Source organism: Saccopteryx bilineata, chromosome X, assembly GCF_036850765.1.
Source record: "Saccopteryx bilineata isolate mSacBil1 chromosome X, mSacBil1_pri_phased_curated, whole genome shotgun sequence".
In the NCBI taxonomy this organism is placed as follows: Eukaryota; Metazoa; Chordata; class Mammalia; order Chiroptera; family Emballonuridae; genus Saccopteryx; species Saccopteryx bilineata.
Genome location: NC_089502.1, coordinates 121,379,505 through 121,397,967, shown reverse-complemented (window position 1 = coordinate 121,397,967; position 18,463 = coordinate 121,379,505). Strand labels below are relative to the sequence as shown.

The following is an 18,463-nucleotide window of genomic DNA, read 5'->3' as shown; positions in this document are numbered from 1 at the left end:
ATGAAGTTTTCTCTTTGCTCTGATTCTGTAGAATGAAGTCCTCCTTTCAAAATGCTAACTCCTCCCATACATTCCCTGGTTTTTAAGGAATTTTTCAAATATTTTAATCCTCAATGAAAAAGAAAGCATGAAAGTTTTTATAAAAGATTTTACTTATTCGTCTTATATCTACCTTTTTTTTTTTTTTCAGAGACAGAGTCAGAGAGAGGGATAGATAGGGACAGACAAAAATGGAGAGATGAGAAGCATCAATTATTAGTTTTTTGTTGCGCATTGCGACCCTTAGTTGTTCATTGATTGCTTTCTCATATGTGCCTTGACCGCGGGCCTTCAGCAGACCGAGTAACCCCTTGCTCGAGCCAGCGACCTTGGGTCCAAGCTGGTGAGCTTTTGCTCAAACCAGATGAGCCCGCTCTCAAGCTGGTGACCTCGGGGTCTCGAACCTGGGTCCTTGGCATACTGCGCCACCGCCTGGGCAGGCTACTTATTCATTTTAGATAGGGGGGAGAAAGAGAAAGAGAGAGAAGGGGCAGGAGCAGGAAGCATCAACTCCCATATGTGCCTTGACCAGGCGAGCCTGGGATTTCAAACTGGAGACCTCAGTGATCCAGGTCGATGCTTTATCCACTGTGCCACCACAGGCCAGGCTCAAAAGTTTTCTTTTTTTCTGTAGCTTTATTTTTCTTGATTAGAAATGTCTTTTTTTTTTTTTTTTCTGAAGCTGGAATCGGGGAGAGACAGACAGACTCCCGCATGTGCCCGACCGGGATCCACCTGGCACGCCCACCAGGGGCGAGGCTCTGCCCACCAGGGGGCGATGCTCTGCCCCTCCGGGGGGTCGCTCTGCCGCGACCAGAGCCACTCTAGCGCCTGGGGCAGAGGCCAAGGAGCCATCCCCAGCGCCCGGGCCATCTTTGCTCCAATGGAGCCTTGGCTGCGGGAGGGGAAGAGAGAGACAGAGAGGAAGGAGGGGGGCGGGGGGCGGAGAAGCAAATGGGCGCTTTTCCTGTGTGCCCTGGCCGGGAATCGAACCCGGGTCCCCCGCACGCCAGGCCGACGCTCTACCGCTGAGCCAACTGGCCAGGACCTTGATTAGAAATGTCTTGATTACAGCGTACAGTATAGTACAGTAGAGGGGAGGCAGGGAAGTTAAACGTGCTTGCTAAGCATTTGTGTTTGCCCCTCAGGAAGCAAGTACCAGTTGGTGCTGCTTTAAGTGTCTGCTCTGGGGTTGCAGGTTGCTCCCTGGAATCCTGTCCGAGGCCCGGCGAGTGTTTCCTGTGTTCGCTGTGGCAGCTTGCAGTTCCTGGGTGCATCACACCCCTCATCTATGTGGTCAAACCACTCCCACTTCAGTGCCTTGCCTTCTTAGTAACCTGACTGTGAGACATAAAGCAAGTGCAAAGTCCCTGTGCTCTGCTGTCCAGCACGCAGGTCCTACTGGCCGCCTGCTGCTCAGAGCTGGTTGGTCTTCCTGCGCTCTGCTGGGGAGTCCTCTAGACCTGGTTCTTGCAGGCTGACCCTCACTGGTGGCTGGAATTCTCCAACCCTTAAAAATGCTTTTGTTAGTTATTTCAGAATTGGGGTAGAAAAGCTCAAATTGTAGTCCTGAAGAGTCCCCCTGCCACAGGTGATGATTTGATTCCTTGTTGCCTGAACTGTGGTGGCGCAGTGGGTAAAAGCATCAACCTGGAACACTGAGGTCGTCAGTTCAAAACCCCGGGCTTCCCTGGTCGAGGAACATATGGGAGTTGATGCTTTCTGCTCCTCCCTCCCTTCTTTCCTCTGTCTCCTCTAAAATAAATAAATTAAAAAAACAACAACCTGAAGACTACTTGGTTTCTTTAACACTAGATACTTAATAATAAAGTATTTTGTAAGCTGTGATGAGTATATGGTGTTTATGTTAAATTTAGATGACTTGCTATATCTGAGATTTGTTTCAAATTGATAAGGGAGAATGACAATATACATGAAATAATATTGCTTATATAAGGATAACTTTGGAAGTTGGGTAATCAGTAAATGAGGCATCCTTATAATTTTTTTGTATTTTTCTGAAGTTGGAAACGGGGAGGCAGTCAGACTCCCGCATGCGCCCGACAGGGATCCACCCGGCACGCCCACCAGGGGGCGATGCTCTGCCCATCTGGGCCGTCAACCAGAAGCATTCTAGCGCCTGAGGCAGAGGCCACAGAGCCATCCTCAGCGCCCGGGCCAACTCTACTCCAATGGAGCCTTGGCTGCGGGAGGGGAAGAGAGACAGAGAGCAAGGAGAGGGGGAGGGGTGGAGAAGCAGATGGGCGCTTCTCCTGTGTGCCCTGGCTGGGAATTGAACCCGGGACTCCTGCACGCCAGGCCAACGCTCTACCACTGAGCCATTCAGCCAGGGCCCTTACAATTCTTCTGTTTTATCTATGCAAATTTTCATATAGTAAAAAATGTACTAGAAATTTACATTTTTATTCTTAATGATTTTAGGGTTAGGGGCAAAGAGACAGAAAGAAACATCAATTTGTTGTTCTGCTTACTTATGCACTCATTGGTTGATTCTTCTCTGTGTCCTGACCAGGGATCGCAAAGTTGGTGTATTAGGACAACACTCTATCCAGGCCAGAGCTAAATACATATTTTTTTTTTTTTTTTTTTTCATTTTTCTGAAGCTGGAAACAGGGAGAGACAGTCAGACAGACTCCCGCATGCGCCCGACCGGGATCCACCCGGCACGCCCACCATGGGGCGGTGCTCTGCCCACCAGGGGGCGATGCTCTGCCCATCCTGGGCGTCGCCATGTTGCGACCAGAGCCACTCTAGCGCCTGAGGCAGAGGCCACAGAGCCATCCCCAGCGCCCGGGCCATCTTTGCTCCAATGGAGCCTTGGCTGCGGGAGGGGAAGAGAGAGACAGAGAGGAAAGCGTGGCGGAGGGGTGGAGAAGCAAATGGGCGCTTCTCCTGTGTGCCCTGGCCGGGAATCGAACCCGGGTCCTCTGCACGCTAGGCCGACGCTCTACCGCTGAGCCAACCGGCCAGGGCCATATTCTTTTTATTTATTTTAACTTTAGTGAGAGGAGGGGAGGCAGAGACAGACTCTCACATGCACCCTGACCGGGATTCATCTGGCAAGCCCACTAAGGGTAGATGCTCTGCCCATCTGGGGCCCTTGCTGTTGCAACTGAGGCATTTTTTAGGCCATGGAGCCATCCTCAGTGCCTGGGGCCAACTCGTTCCAATTGAGCCACAGCTGCAGGAGGAGAGAAGAGAAAGAGACAGAGAGGAGCGAGAGGGGTAGGGGTGGAGAAGCAGATGGGCGCTTCTCCTGTGTGCTCACCAGAAATTGAACCTGGAACATCCACACGCCAGGCCAACACTCTACCAACTGAGCCAACCAGCCAGGGCCTAAATACATATTCTTAATGTTTAAAAAGCCTATTTACTATAATTTGTGGTGATTTCTGTGCATATGTTGGGAAGGCTGACTCCAGACCCCAGCAAAATGAGGTTCAGGACCTCAGTGATTATTTGCTTTTGAAAAACTAGCTACAAATCATATAAAAAAAGAAAAATTTTTTTGTAAGTAAACATTCAAGTGGAAAAACATAAGCTCCTAACATATTCCACCTTTTCTATAAAATTTGCTTGTATATATTTAACCCAATTTTAAAATTAACGTACACTTAATATCTCAAATTTAACGTTACTACATGTTCTAATAGAACAGAAATGTGATCAAAGATTAGATTTCTGAGACAGCACATTTCAGTCCAGAAATAATAGGAGTGTTGGAACTAAGACAAATTTGATACTCTAAGTCATTTCTAACTATACAGAAAAGATGCAGAATGTAATGTTTACTTTTAGTTTATTAATTTATTTTGCAGAATTGTTGACTTTCCGAGTATGTACTGTTTGGAGGTACGATGCATGCATAGCCTTTTAAAATGCCTTTGTACAATTTCACTTCAAAATAATTTGATTCACAGCATACACAGAAATCTAAGAGACATGGTATTTACAAGATTTAATAAGTTCTTGCTGTTTAATGAAGAAACTGATCAATTCTTTTACAGTAGGGAAGACATGGACATTGGGTGTCATTATCAGTAAGAATTTAGAATTGTTCAGTCTCAGAGTAACTTTTCATGGCTTAAAAAATTAAAGTTGAGTCATTCTATTAATCTTTGAATGCCCATGCCATGCAAAATCTACTTGTTTTAAATATTTGGAGATGCACATAATACAGGAAAAAATGCATGTCTGGTGAATGTGAAAACATCATCAGAATTAACTTTTACAATAAGAAAATACTGTTAATTCTTTCAGAAAGATACAGTAGTGGTGCAACACAGACAGTGCCCGATTTATTGATTTTTTAAAAAGTAACATTTCAATTATCATTTCTCCTCTACAGATAATACAGACACACTGTAACATGAACTCATTCAAAGTCTGAACAATGACTACAATATTAAAATAAAATCAATTTTAACTATAAAGGGACATCTTCACATTCCAGGATACATTGTTGATATTTCAAAGGACAATTTTTCTATACTTTCTTTCTGTTTATACTGTCAGACATTACAATTACCTTTTAAAATACTATATAAAACTTGAGTTGCCACAGAAAGTTGGGTATGAACCCTAGCGAACTGGGACAAAGCAATGACAAAATTTAAGGAAATTAAAAAGTACTAAAATTGAGACCAGCTCCTTAAAAATTATTAAACCGCTCATCACACATCCCGTTGCTTTCAGGGAAATAAACAAATTAGCAACACTTTCCCCACCATCATTAATCTGCTCTAAAACTACATTTTTTACAATGCATCTCGTTTCTTTAAAACACCCTGCCTCTACCGTCTCCCAAACAAGTTCATTATCAATTTCAAACATTTATACAAGGCTTGGAAAGTTTCTGGCTCCTCTATTGCTTCTATAGACTTTTAAGACCAACTCCAAAATCCAGAGCGCTATGTACTTTTAACAAAATAGTAAATGTGCTTTTAAAAAACCCAGTTTACAAAACAGTGAAATCATTTCAAATGTGTAGTTAGGTCTACGTGTTAAGAAAAAATGTTTTCAATAAAAATAAAGAAATGTATCAACTGATCCAAAGAGCACAGGCACCTCGACGGGTGGGCACCATCCGACCTGTATCCCAGGTAATTTTATGCCAGTATCTATAAGTATCAATCTGACCAGGAGATCCTTTACCTTGCAAGTTGACCAACTGAATTCTTGTTCAAACTGGTCACAAGCAAGAAGTAGTGCATACCTAGGACACAGTTAAATGTATCAAATTTATCAGTGTCAAATGATTTTGCTCATTTCAAAAACTGAATATAGCCTAGTTGGTATATGAAACTTGTGCACAATCAGAAATGAACACACACAAAAAGCTTCCTGACAATCAGTCTGATGTCTCACACCCCGCCCCTCCCACCTGTGAAACAGACCCGCGCTCCCTCTTCCTGGCCCGTGAAAACAATGGTTGACTAGATAGAACACCGAAGGGCTGGAACCGTGCACCTCCTGTAGGACAGCCGCTGAGTGACCGGGACGGAGGAGCATGCAGGGGTTTGAAAGTCATCTACACGGTTTTAATAAAGCATAAGCTGTTTTCATACATGCTACTTTCATTCTCCACTGACAGCTGCCCCGTTCACTGCTGCCACTTCAGCATGTCACTAAGGAAACTGGGAACCTCTTAGCTAGAACAGCACGCAGTGTGTTTGTTGCTGAAGATCAAGTGGGGTCCACCATGACTAAGGAGAGATGAAACCAGCCCAAGGCAAAGGGACCGGCACGGTACAGAACAGGACTGACGGACACCAGTTCTCAGCCTTTAAAGAATGCTGTGTCCAGGTCAATGCTTTCACTCCATCCGCTTTCTCACCGTGCTTTTCACAGTTTGGCCAGTTGCTGTGAGATGTTTTATCAGTGTAATTACATAGCCACGCTTTGCAGTGTGAAAGTATGATTGTAATGGAAAACTATGATGAGCTGTTATGCCTTTGGTTTCATTATGCTATTAAGGGCTCCAGGTCTGCCAGAGGTGACTGCCAAATTAGAATACAATGACAGCTTGACGTGTGGGAGTGTGGATGTGTGTGTGTGTGTCTGTGTTTAGTGAGGGGTGTGGGTGTGGATATTCCTAAAGTAAACCTCAGGTAAACTCCTTAAGGATTAGAAAACCTGCCAATTTTATCAGTTCATATTTACGCAAGTAAAGGGAAGATTCCAAAATTCAGTTCTCAACAATGGAGACACTAACTAAATGTCTTATTACTAACTTCCCAGTGACTTTGTATCTCTCCTGTTGCGCACACCCTCAAGTTCCAGTTTCTGAAAGGGGCGCTTCAGTATCACGTGAGCTACTTGAACAAACTCAACGTTATTTCTGAATACAGTGTTACAATTTGAAAAGTTCTTGGTTTCAAAGTCCTTTGTATTCATCTTTTTCTTCATAATTCTTGACTAGCCTTCTCTTCCCCGCAAATAACAGTGTGCAACTTGGCGATATTGACCAACTGTAATTTCCCTCATTGGTTTACTAACGTATGTGCAAATAAATATTGAACTAACAATTGATTTCTTTCTCAGCTAGATTAGGGTTATGGCACAAAGTATTACCTGTGCTGTAAACATCATGAAGTCCTCACAGAATTGAAAGGAGGGGGAAAGGCCTTATGCATGGCAATTATTTCTTGTCAAACGACAGCTGAGATCAAAATGTCCAAATGGATGTTGGAATGGATGTATATTTGGCATACATTCACTGTGCTACTGGCAAAGCACAGTCTTACAAGAAGGTCATTCATAAAATCATACTTTGTAAGGACTTGTTATTTTTAAAACCAATGACCTAACAAAAGCATGCAGTAACTTAAAAAATATATTATGTAGCGTAATTAGGTCTTAGTTACCAGTGTTGATATAGCTTGATGAATCATTGTACAAGCAAAAGGGTTCTCATCACCTCTGATTGTACTATCGACAAAGGGCACAATATGCCTAATTCCTGACTACTACAAATCACATTTTAAAACATCTTGTTTGTGTGTTGGAAATTACACCTGAAAAAAGCAGCAGTTACAAATACCCTTATTATCACCCACCCCCCGCCCCCACTCCTATTCTGAGTGCTTCTGCCTGTCCTTCTCCTCAGTAGGAAGCAACAGGAAACGCAGGGGCAGCCTCGGCTTCCCAGAGAGCTGGGACTGGGTGAGCCTGCTCTGGGATTCACAGTTCGTGTGCATAAACTGTAACATCACGCTAGGATTCCAAGTTCTAGTTTATATCAAATAAGGGCCACTCAGCAGTAACTTGAACAGCTGGGATTCCACAAGAGTTCTTGACTTCCCTGTGTACACTCTTTCGAGAGTGAATCCTTTCCCAGTTTCAAGTACCCTTTCTGTCTCTCACTCTGTAACGAGTTAAGAAAGGGAAGAAAAAGCGCCCTCCCTGTCTTTCTGTAGTGAGCACAGGCGGCCACAGTGCCAGTGCCCCTGCCCCCGTGTAATGTGAAATGAAAAGGCTGGACAGACGAAGGTTGCCGCGGCCCCGGCCCTCTGCCGGGCGCTCGGCTGCACTGTGGACCCGGCCCAGGCTGCCCTGAGCTCAGGTGTACCGGGGCATCTCGCACTGCTCGCAGCGGTTCAGAGCCGGGTGGTTCAGGAAGGTGCAGCTATCACAGTTCCACGGCGCCCCTTCGTAGTCTTCATCTCGGGGTTGCATCCGAGGGCTCTGTCTGGAGGGGCCGGGTAGGTGCTCTGAGGGAAGTTATGATGGAAAGAGAAAAGAGATTGACTTTTTTCCAAGTATAATCCAAATGGAAATGAAAAAAGTATGAAAAAAAAAAAAAAGGTAGCATCCTACCTTACCTAAGTGAAAGGCACACTGCCATAGTACACACAGAGCAACTAGAAATGTAGAACCAAGCAGGGAGTTTATGGCATATCTTCTACTTTGTTCTAAACTGTTTATCTTTTGCTATAAGAAGATGGAAGTCCTGCATAGTTTACCTTCCTAACTCATTATCCACAGATAATGGGTACGTACTCCAAGGTAAATGAAAATGAGATGTCATACAGCATGTTAACATGAACTCTGCCCCTGCTGCCACCCTCGCCCTCTCGCCCTGCCACCTTAAACAGCTGGCTAAATGTGTGCCTTCTTGCAAGAGACCTTCAGTTTCACAGTATGCATGTGTTTAATAATAATGGTTCATAAGAGACAGGGTCCATAACAAACTTCTCCCCATAATGGTAAAAAAGAGAAAGACACTCCCTACAGTTACTGTGTGTGTGTGAGACAGAGACAGAGAGAAGGACAGACAGACAGAAAGGGAGAGAGATGAGAAGCATCAATTCTTGATTGCGGCAACTTAGTTGTTCATTGATCGCTTTCTCATATGTGCCTTGACGGGGGGCTACAGTAGACTGAGTGACCTCTTGCTCAAGCCAGCGACCTTGGGCTCAAGCTGGTGACCTCGGAGTTTCAAACCTGGGTCCTCTCTGTCCCAGTCCAATGCTCTATCCATTGTGCCACTGCCTGGTCAGGCTAATTTTTCATAAAGCCAAATTCATTCAATATAAATAGTCATCTTTTATTCTCAGATTCCTTACTATCTATTAGTTTTTTGAATGTTCATACCTAGCAATATAAAATGCTGGCACCCTTAGGTTGGTCCTTGGGATTTTACTCTGCAACCCCTTCAAACTTAACTTTTAGTCTTCCTAGGTCCTATTCCCTTTGGCCTTGTGTCCAAAAAGGCTCTTTGCTTCTGCAGCTGATTTGTAAATCTGCCTTTTAGGAACAGTCCCTACTAAAGTGGGGTCAGTAACTAGAGGCTAAAGATCTCTGGATGGAATTCAGCCTGGAATCCAGAACAAGGTCAGGAGGCTGTGAAAATGCACCATAAAGAAAATAAAACCAAATAGGAAAAGCCTCACTGTGAGATTATGATCCAAGGCAAGCAAGCCTTCCTAAACAGGTAACAAAAGAGACAGAAATCTGGAGCAGTTTAAATCAGTTCCATTTGGGGTTAAGCATATCTTCCACTGGAAGTTAATGGGCTGACTGTGGTTTACCAATCTGTCTTTTATGACAAAAGGCTGATGTGAACGGAACGTAAAGAGAACTGAGCGTTAGACTCTGCACCTTACCGCACGCTTACTGCTCAGGCTCAATCAGGAGGTCACGGCTGTCTCACAATAGAAGAGAAAACCACTGGGTTCTCCAGCCCATTCCGTGACTATAAAAAGGAGGCGGGCTTGTTTCTCTGACTTCAACTGTGCTTTTAACTGCAATTATCACCCTTTAATAGTTTTCTTTTTTTGTCTCATGGAGGACTAAAAAGCATATTGTCAAGGCTTTCTTCTGTTACAGGGAAAATGTTCCTACATGCCATGCCTTTCCAGAAAAGATCCTCTCTTGTATAGTAATCTTTTTACCTTTTAAAAGAAAAAAAAATGCCCTGAAAACCAAACACTTATAACAAGTATTTATCACAGAGTGAGAAAATTTAAGATGTTTAACCCTTAAACTGTTACATTTCATCTTTCTATGCTAACTCCAAACGCAGCCTTCAATTTTATATTGTAGCGGTGTAATGTAAATGTTTAATACGGTAAGGGTTTTCAAATTCCTCTTCTGTCCAAAGTACACAAACCTGACTGATCCAAGATACCTAGGGACTCTTCACTGTTCAGTACTGTAATGGAGGAAACATCTTTTCCTCTACCTTTCTGAGCTCTCAGCTGAGACCCTCGTGTAATTAGAGACAGATCAAAGCTAGGTTAACAGGAGAAAACCAGGAAAACCGTTGCCACCCCAAGATGACTCCAACCACCCCCTTGAACACCTCCAGCTAAACACAGAAGAGAGGTCAGGGGCGGGGGCCAGCTGTGAAGGATGACTACGAAAGTGCAATAAACAAGGATGGGGTTTGTTAGGGAGGCTGAAGTGGATGCCTTTCTCCACTGCTAAAACTCTAGGTGTGGGCCCTAGAGACCCGTACAGATGGAGACTTCCTTTGTACATGTCACTTCTGGTCTGGGCTCTTCTCTTGCACCTATAGTCTTCCAAAATAACCCTAATAACATAGGCGTATTTTGGGGGTGGCATATTTCCTGGCCTTCGGTACCCTAACAATTTAATAAAATCAATCACTCTGAAGTAGCTTCTGAACAAATATATTTAAAAGGCCTCTAATTTAGAATTTATTGTTGGTCCTAAAAGAAGGCACTGCTCATGTCATCATAAGGAAGTACTGTCTAAACAGCAGCATCTAACACCCAAAATACATTGACCTACAGGTGTGAAATTTTTATGGAATAGTTTACAATTTAAGATATTTTCAACCTTATAGAAAATAAAAAAATAATATACACAACAATAAACAGGTTTTTCCTTTAACAGGCTAAATTTCCCTAAAACAACCATACTCACAAATATCACTTATCAACCTAATTAACATTGTTTATATTATATAGTAATTAGCATGCAGAAGACAAAATGCTCAAAAAGCAACTAAAACTTTCAAAAAGTCTAAACATTTCCTACACAGTTTTCGAAGATAGCTGTTGTTTTTCCTGTGGGAAATGCGCCAATGGTAATTCAACTAGATGAAGTGGAATGTACCTTTGCCATTGGTTTGTTCTTAGGTTGGGATCTTTCCACCTACTCACTATTAAGAAATATCAAGTAGAATACTAGTACAAACTCATACAATATATTTAGAAACCTTATTTACACTGACTCACAGGATAAAGTTCAAGAAGTTAAAAACTCCAGAGCTTTCAAGTTCTGTTGACTTGGCCTTGCTTTTTAGATCTGTTCTCTTAGCGCAATCTGTCTAATATTGTGGCACTTAGATGTGGCCACTCTAAATTTGGATGCGATGTGAGTGTAAAATATACACCAGATTTTGAAGACTTAGCATGAAAGTAAGAACGTAAAATATCTCACTTATAATTTATATTGATTTCATACTAAAATGACACTTGGTGTATACTAGCTTAAGGAAAATATATTAAAATTAAATTTCACTTGTTTACTTTTTTAATGTGTTTAACAGAATATTTTAAATGGTGTATGTGGCTAACATTTCTATTGGACAGCACAGCCTTAGACACTCAGTAGAGAAAGCAATGTTTTAAAGTAAAGACAAAAAAGGTGGCCTTTACTTCTTGATAACCCTACAAGGGCCACCACACGTCTCTGGCCATTCGGACCAACTCGGGGCGTTCCAGTACAAACCGTCTGCAGCGGCCGCCTGGGTGTCATGGACGTCTGCCTGGACTTTGGAGGTCACGCTAATTCTTCGGGCCTTCCTCTCAATTGTGCAGGGGTCTGATGCGTCTGCATGAGAAAGGGCAAAGCCAGGAAGAAGGGATCAAGGCACTCATGTAGAAGAGTGGACAGGCTAACAGAATCCTCTCCCAGGACATGCACAGTTGAGTGTTTACTCCTTCTATTACCTTTAATTCTCCTGGGCGGGCAAGCGCCACGTTTACTACTGCGTTTACAGCCAGTACAGAGCAATGGCTCTTCCGACCTCCTCCACTCTCTCCAATTACATGGAATAAAAGCCTTATTTCACCAGTTCCCCACATTCTAGTGGGTTAGGGGTACAAAGTTAGTAATAAATGTCGAAGTGAAACCAAAATTTGGGATAGTATACTTTACCAATTCCCTGATTAAGCTAAAGTTATTAGAAAATTATGGGTTGAAATGAAATTGCCCATGTAAGGCTAACCAAAGGGCCCATTACAATAATGATATCATTAAACTATAGCATTTTATAACTAAAGAACTTGAAAAATCAGAACCAATCCAAAATAATACTGTGTACTGACAATGCATGCTCCCCAATCATTTCCTAAATTCCAATTACCTACATGTACAAAAGCCCAGTGGATACTTTCCATGTGGACTGCAAGCATCCTAATTTCTTGCTAGAATATTGTGTATTTTAATCTAAGGGTTATTAGCAAGAAATGGCAGACTTTCACATTGTTTGCCCTTAAGAACCCAAGAAAGATCTTGCATTTTCTAGCCAGTTCTTCGCCCATACGCATTTCCCTAGAACAACCCACCTTTGGAAATCAGTGCTCCAGAATCCTAAGTGTGGGGCTTAGGTACTAAAGAACTGTATTATCAGAGGAAAAAGCAGAGTCAATTTCTCCTTAGGCTCCAAAGACTACTGTCAAGTTCTACTTAGGTTTGCAAAGCAGTTCAAGAGTGTCACATAGCTCCTCGCTACCCTTACTCAGCTTGTGTATTTTACAGCACTGATCACCCCCTGGTGCACAGACTAGACCAGAACCAGGTCAGGTGGCCAAGAAAACCAGGACTGCACTCCAGTCGTGGGACACCAAGGGGTCGGTGCTTCGCCACTATGCGTTGCCAGTGATGGGGTAGGATGGGGGAGCTTTCGTGCACACTGTATTGCTTACCTGAAAAATCCAGTGCAAAGTTTTATCTCCTTTTCTATCTCATTCTAATTATCATGCTTATTATTCAGATTCCACTAGGATTTCTAGTATGTAACTAACAAGCCCAAGAAAGCAATTCTGCCTGTTATTTACATTTTACTTTTTTTTTCTTCTTTATTGTATTTTTTATTTTTTGTATTTTTCTGAAGTTGGAAACAGGGAGACAGTCAGACTCCTGCATGCACCCGACCGGCACGCCCACCAGGGGGAGATGCTCTGCCCATCTGGGGTGTTGCTCTGTTGCAACCAGAGCCATTCTAGCACCTGAGACAGAGGCCATAGAGCCAGCGCCAGGGCCAACTTTCCTCCAATGGAGCCTTGGCTGCGGGAGGGGAAGAGAGAGACAGAGGGGAAGGAAAGGGGGAGGGGTGGAGAAGCAGATGGGCGCTTCTCCTGTGTGCCCTGGCCGGGAATCAAACCCAGGACTCCTGCACGCCAGGCCGACGCTCTACCACTGAGCCAACCGGCCAGAGCTTATACATTTTACTTTTTAAATTTAAGTGGTATGTAAGATGATTTGCATCATTAAAGGCCTTTTTTTAAAAAAAGAATCTGTTTAAGTCAAATTTGACTACTTAAAATGAAATAGCTTTAGAAAATCTATCATAAAAAGGCTTCCTAAAGAATTACAGAAATCATTCAAGTTCCACTTACAAATTTTAATAGAAAAAGGTTAAAGGTTAGCATTTTATACTCTCACCAACAGTATGTATTATTACATAATTAGAGCTCAATTAGATCTCTAAAGTAGAGATCCATTTCTAATGAACATATTTCTTTAGATGGCTCTCTAGTCTTTTTATTAAAAGTGTAGTCGTAGAGTATAAATAGCTTGGGTAGGAGTCATGTCTCATGTTGGTAGCATCCAGCATCTATCTTATGTAATTGGACTATCCACTATCAGTTTTCCATGGTACCCTAATTAGCATAAAGGTACTTGCAGGGAGCTAGATGAAGCTTGATATTAATGGCAGATTAATGCAAACCCTGCACAATTCCCAGCTGAGAAGTAGATCAAACAGGAACCTGCCACCTTCAACACATGGTATTGGTCTTATAGACAGAAGGCAGAATGATCTAGCTGAAAAAATCTTATCACCGCTAGAAATTCTTGAGTACCTGGCCTCCTTACCTCAAGAAACGTTTCTTCCTTATATTTCTTGGTGAATATCAATTTGCTTATCCATTCACCTTCTTTCTCATGGGCATTTGGGCTATATCCAGTTATTGGTTATTGTGAATAAAAATGGTATGAGTTTTCTAAAATACAAGTCATTTTGTAAGACATATGGCTTTAGATTCTCTTGAATAAATATTTAGAAGTAGAATTATTGATGGGGCTATAAGGCACATAAATGATTTTACAAGAAATGTCCAAACCATTTTCCAAAATTCAGAATTTTAGCCACTGTAGTGGGTATGACATAGCATCTCAGGATTTTAATTTACATTTATTTCCCTAGTGTCTACTCAAGTTGAGCATTTTCATGTGCTTATTGGCCATTTATATATTCCTTTGTGAAATGTCTGTTCAAATGTTTTGCCCTCTTTGGTTTTATTTATTCATTTTAGAGAGGAGAGAGAGAGAGAAGGGAGGAGCAGGAAGCATCAACTCCCATATGTGCCTTGACCAGGCAAGCCCAGTGTTTCAAACCGGTGGCCTCAGTGTTCCAGGTCGATGCTTTATCCACTGTGCCACCACAGGTCAGGTAACCCCACTTTCGTTTATGATGCGGGTAATTCATGTTTGATTTTATGCTTTTGTTTTTTTCATTTTAGAGAGGAGAGAGGGGTGGGGGAGGAAGCATCAACTCCCATATGTGCCTTGACCAGGCAAGCCCAGAGTTTCAAACCGGCGACCTCACCACAGGTCAAGCCTTTTCTAGTTTCTTAAGATAGAATATTAGGTCACTAATTTTAGATCTTCTTGTTTTACACTAGTATTAAAAGCTATAAATTTCTTCTAAATTTATAATAAAGAATTTGACCTTGCCCAAAGAGAGGTCTAGCTTTGTATCCAGCTCCAGGGAGGTAACCTCTTACAGGGGTCCCCAAACTACGGCCCATGGGCCGCATGCGGCCCTTGAGACCATTTATCTGGCCCCCGCCGCACTTCTGGAAGGGGCACCTCTTTCACTGGTAGTCAGTGAGAGGAGCACTGTATGTGGCGGCCCTCCAACGGTCTGAGGGACAGTGAACTGGCCCCCTGTGTAAAAAGTTTGGGGACCCCTGCTTGAAGTTTTCCAAGTGGCAGAAATGTCTGTTATTTATGGGGGGGGGGCTCCTCAGACCATACCTGAGACTTTATGCTGTGAGGTAGCTCGAGGTGGACATATTTTCCACAATGTCTTACCAACTTGGTCCTCGGTTCCCAGGTAACAACTTTTTAAAAAAAAGACTTTATTTATTCATTTTAAAGGAGAGAGATAAATAGAGAGAGAGAGAAGGGGGAAACAGGAAGGATCAACTCCCTTATGTACATTGACTAGCCAAACCCCGGGTTTTGAACCAGCAACCTCAGCGTTCCAGGTCAACGCTTTATCTGCTGCACCAGCACAGGCCACGCTCCAGGTAATAACTTTTTAATGCACTCCCTTAAAGAGGGTGATTCCTCCACAACTGCCCTTTAATCAATTAACTAAAGGTTATCTGTTGAATTACCAGTAAGTAATCCTTCATTGGACATTCAAGCAAAAACAATTTTAAAGACCCATACATTATTGCCTGACCAGGCGGTGGCGTAGTGGATAGAGCGTCAGACTGGGATGCGGAGGACCCAGGTTTGAGACCCCGAGGTTGCCAGCTTGAGCACGGGCTCATCTGGTTTGAGCAAAAGCTCACCAGCTTGGACCAAAGGTCACTGGCTCGAGTAAGGGGTTATTCGGTCTGCTGAAGGCCTGTGGTCAAGGCACATATGAGAAAGCAATCAATGAACAACTAAGGTGTCACAATGCGCAACGAAAAACTAATGATTGATGCTTCTCATCTCTCCGTTCCTGTCTGTCTGTCCCTGTCTATCCCTCTCTCTGACTCTCTCTCTGTCTCTGGAAAAAAAGAAAAAAAAAGACCACCCATACATTATTAATCCAAATGGTTAAAGTGATCAGCCCAGTGACTTTCAACTTTTAGCTGTATATAATATTGCTAGTGTCAAATCCGGTGTTTGGCAGTCACCCACAAGATTCTTTGTTGTGCCATTTTTAGAAATTAGTAGGCTATTTTAAATTCAGATCACATGAAATATCCATGGTAGTATTAAACAATAGAAAGAACAACAGATACTGTGCTGAAATGTATAAAACACTCTATAAAATAAGCTTTAAAATAGTTATTCCACCAAAATTTAAAAGTAATTTAGGTAAGGTAACAGAATTTACACATTCCCCTGATTAAATAATTCTGATAAGATTTTATGTTACACCCTTAGGTAATTTTAAATAAACAAAGAAGACATTTTCCACTACTGCATGTCTTCATGATCAATCTATTTTGAGTTGCTTAAAGCTTTAAGGATTAAGATGTGAAATGCATAGTTTAGCTTAGTCTTGATTATTTCATTTATAAAACAACATGGGTCATTAGTAAGGATGGGGCAGAAAAAGTTTAAATTCAATGACTCATTTAAATTTAATTCAAATTAATTTTTTAATATTCTGAAATGTCACCTGACCAGTGGTGCTCAGTGGACAAATCATTGACCTGGGATGCTGCGGTCCCAAGTTCGAAACCCCGAGGTTACTGGTTTAGCTGGAGCCCCCCACCCCCATTCAAGGCACGTTTGAGAAGCAATCAGCTTACAACTAAAGTGATGCAACAATGAGTTGGTGCTTCTCATCTCTCTCCCTTCCTGTATCTCTTAAAAAAAGATTCTGAAATGCCAATTAAATATTAGATACATAAAAAAAATATTAGATACATAAAAATATTTGACATCTGAATTTTTATGAGCTTATTTGAGCCAAACTGATGACATGGTGGGCAGCAAGACCTCAAATGCTCTCGATACCTTTCATATACATGGGAATGATTTAACAGTGATCCAAAAGGGATTCCTCCAAACCTTGGATTTACGTAGGATCTAAGATGCTCTCCTGCTGAGTACACAAGTATTCTTAAACTTTCCATTCTAATAAGAAGTATCCTTTAGGATTATAGTTTTTACAGTGCTGAGTAAATTTTAACTATATAAAACCGTTTCAACTAAGAAAAAAAATTATATATCCCATTTCATTACCTTTGACAATAATTCTAAAGAGTTAACATCAATACGGTAACTTCTTTTCTTTATTAATTTTAATGGGGTGACATTGATAAATCAGGGTACATATGTTCAGAGAAAACATCTCTAGGTTATTTTGACATTTGATTATGCTGCATTCCCATCAAAATATGGTAACTTTTTTATGTTGAACAATTTAATGACTATCTCGTGGATTTCTTCAGCTATAAATGTGAACTCCCAAAAGACTTTCATACTGTGACATTTCCCTACTCACCTTTTTTAGATGGCTTGGGTGGTACCACTGGGCCAGGTTCTATGTTGTCATAAAAATTATTCATAGCTTTTGGATCAAAGTTTCCTATAAAGAAAATAAAATCAATTTAGAGTTCTTTCTCCTGTTGAGACTTTTGTTAAGGAAAATATGGAAGTAAAACATGTAAGAAGGGAAACATTTTCAAGGTTTCCAAACTCCTTCTATTATCCTACTCTCTCCTCCCACTGAAATTGTTTTCTTTATCATCTCACAAACAGACCAGTGTCCGTCTACAGTGCTCACCTAAAGGAGTATTTTTCTAACTAACTGTAAAGCTAGTCTCTTTGGGCAGGATGACCATGTGGCACATTTAGGGAGGCAAATGAAAGCAAGAAATGAAAGGATGGTTGAACTGTTGGTTTTGATTTTAATGAATAAACCATAAGAAATTTAAATAGTGAAAGCTCACTTCTGTATATTTCATAATTTACCTTAAAATGTAATCGATTATAAATTCAACTATCAAAAAACCCAAATATATAAATTTATAACAATTTTTCAATGAAAAGGAGAATCTTAAATGTCATCTACAAATTTATCAATGATAAAAGGTGATATGGTGCCAATTTGAGAATAGAACAATTGCCACAAAACTTTCACATTCCTTAAATGTTCCCTCCCCAATCTGGTGTCTATTTCCAGCACCATCTAATGCCAGGACTCCTCCGAGGTCAGTCTGATCCAGGGCCAGCTTTTGGTCCTACCTTCATTTCTGTGAACCTGTCGCTGCAATCTGCTTGTTCTGCACAGTTCCCATTAAGCTTTATAACTGTATCCACGCTTATTCCCAGAGGATGCAATATGGCACTAATGAAGTTCAAATACATTGGATCTCTTGATTTCTAGACCTAATTTTTCCCCAAAAAAAGTATTCTTCACTAAAACAAACAATAAAACTGCTGTTTAGCAAATCTACACTGATTTGTATCTAATCTAAATGTGCCCCCAAATGTCTAGACTCTTTCTCCCGGAACTTAAAAGTTTAGCATGGAAGAGTAGAGATTTAGAAATGCTTAAGCACCACAAAAAGAGCTAGTTGTTGCCCAATGGAGACCCAAAACACAGCTCTTCGCTTATAAAATCTTAATAGTGGTTTCCCTTGCAGGTCCTGTTACAGTTGCTTTTTCAAGGTATTTTCTGAAAATAATTCCTATGACTGCTCATGAAAGCCACAAGGCTTGCTATTTGATATATTAACTGAGAGTTTTTACGCTTTAAGATGTTGCATATGTATTTCTTCAATTACTTAAGTTATAGCTGATATTCTAATTTCTAGATCCCGTTAGGCTTACTATAGATATCCTAACCAAATGTGTGTTTGTTTTGTTTCAAAGAACACACAAGCAAAAAACAAAACCAAAAACTTTTAATGCTGTCTTATAATACAGTAGCAATACGACTGTAGAGTAACTAGGCCTCTGAAAATAA

The 18,463-nt window shown here is 41.5% G+C and overlaps 1 protein-coding gene across 6 annotated transcripts in view; it reads right to left on the bottom strand.

Moving 5' to 3' along the window:
- Positions 1-3,842: 3,842 nt before the first annotated feature.
- The window catches only part of TAB3 (TGF-beta activated kinase 1 (MAP3K7) binding protein 3), a 134,312-nt gene continuing 119,691 nt past the window's right edge, over positions 3,843-18,463 (bottom strand). For all 6 annotated transcript variants that reach the window (XM_066250316.1, XM_066250315.1, XM_066250319.1 and 3 more), the window contains 3 exons: positions 16,997-17,080; positions 11,263-11,364; positions 3,843-7,772 (listed from right to left, as the gene is read on the bottom strand). In XM_066250316.1, coding sequence (XP_066106413.1) covers positions 7,621-7,772; positions 11,263-11,364; positions 16,997-17,080 — 338 coding nt within the window. In that variant the 3' untranslated portion in view covers positions 3,843-7,620. The remainder of the gene's footprint in view (positions 7,773-11,262; positions 11,365-16,996; positions 17,081-18,463) is intronic.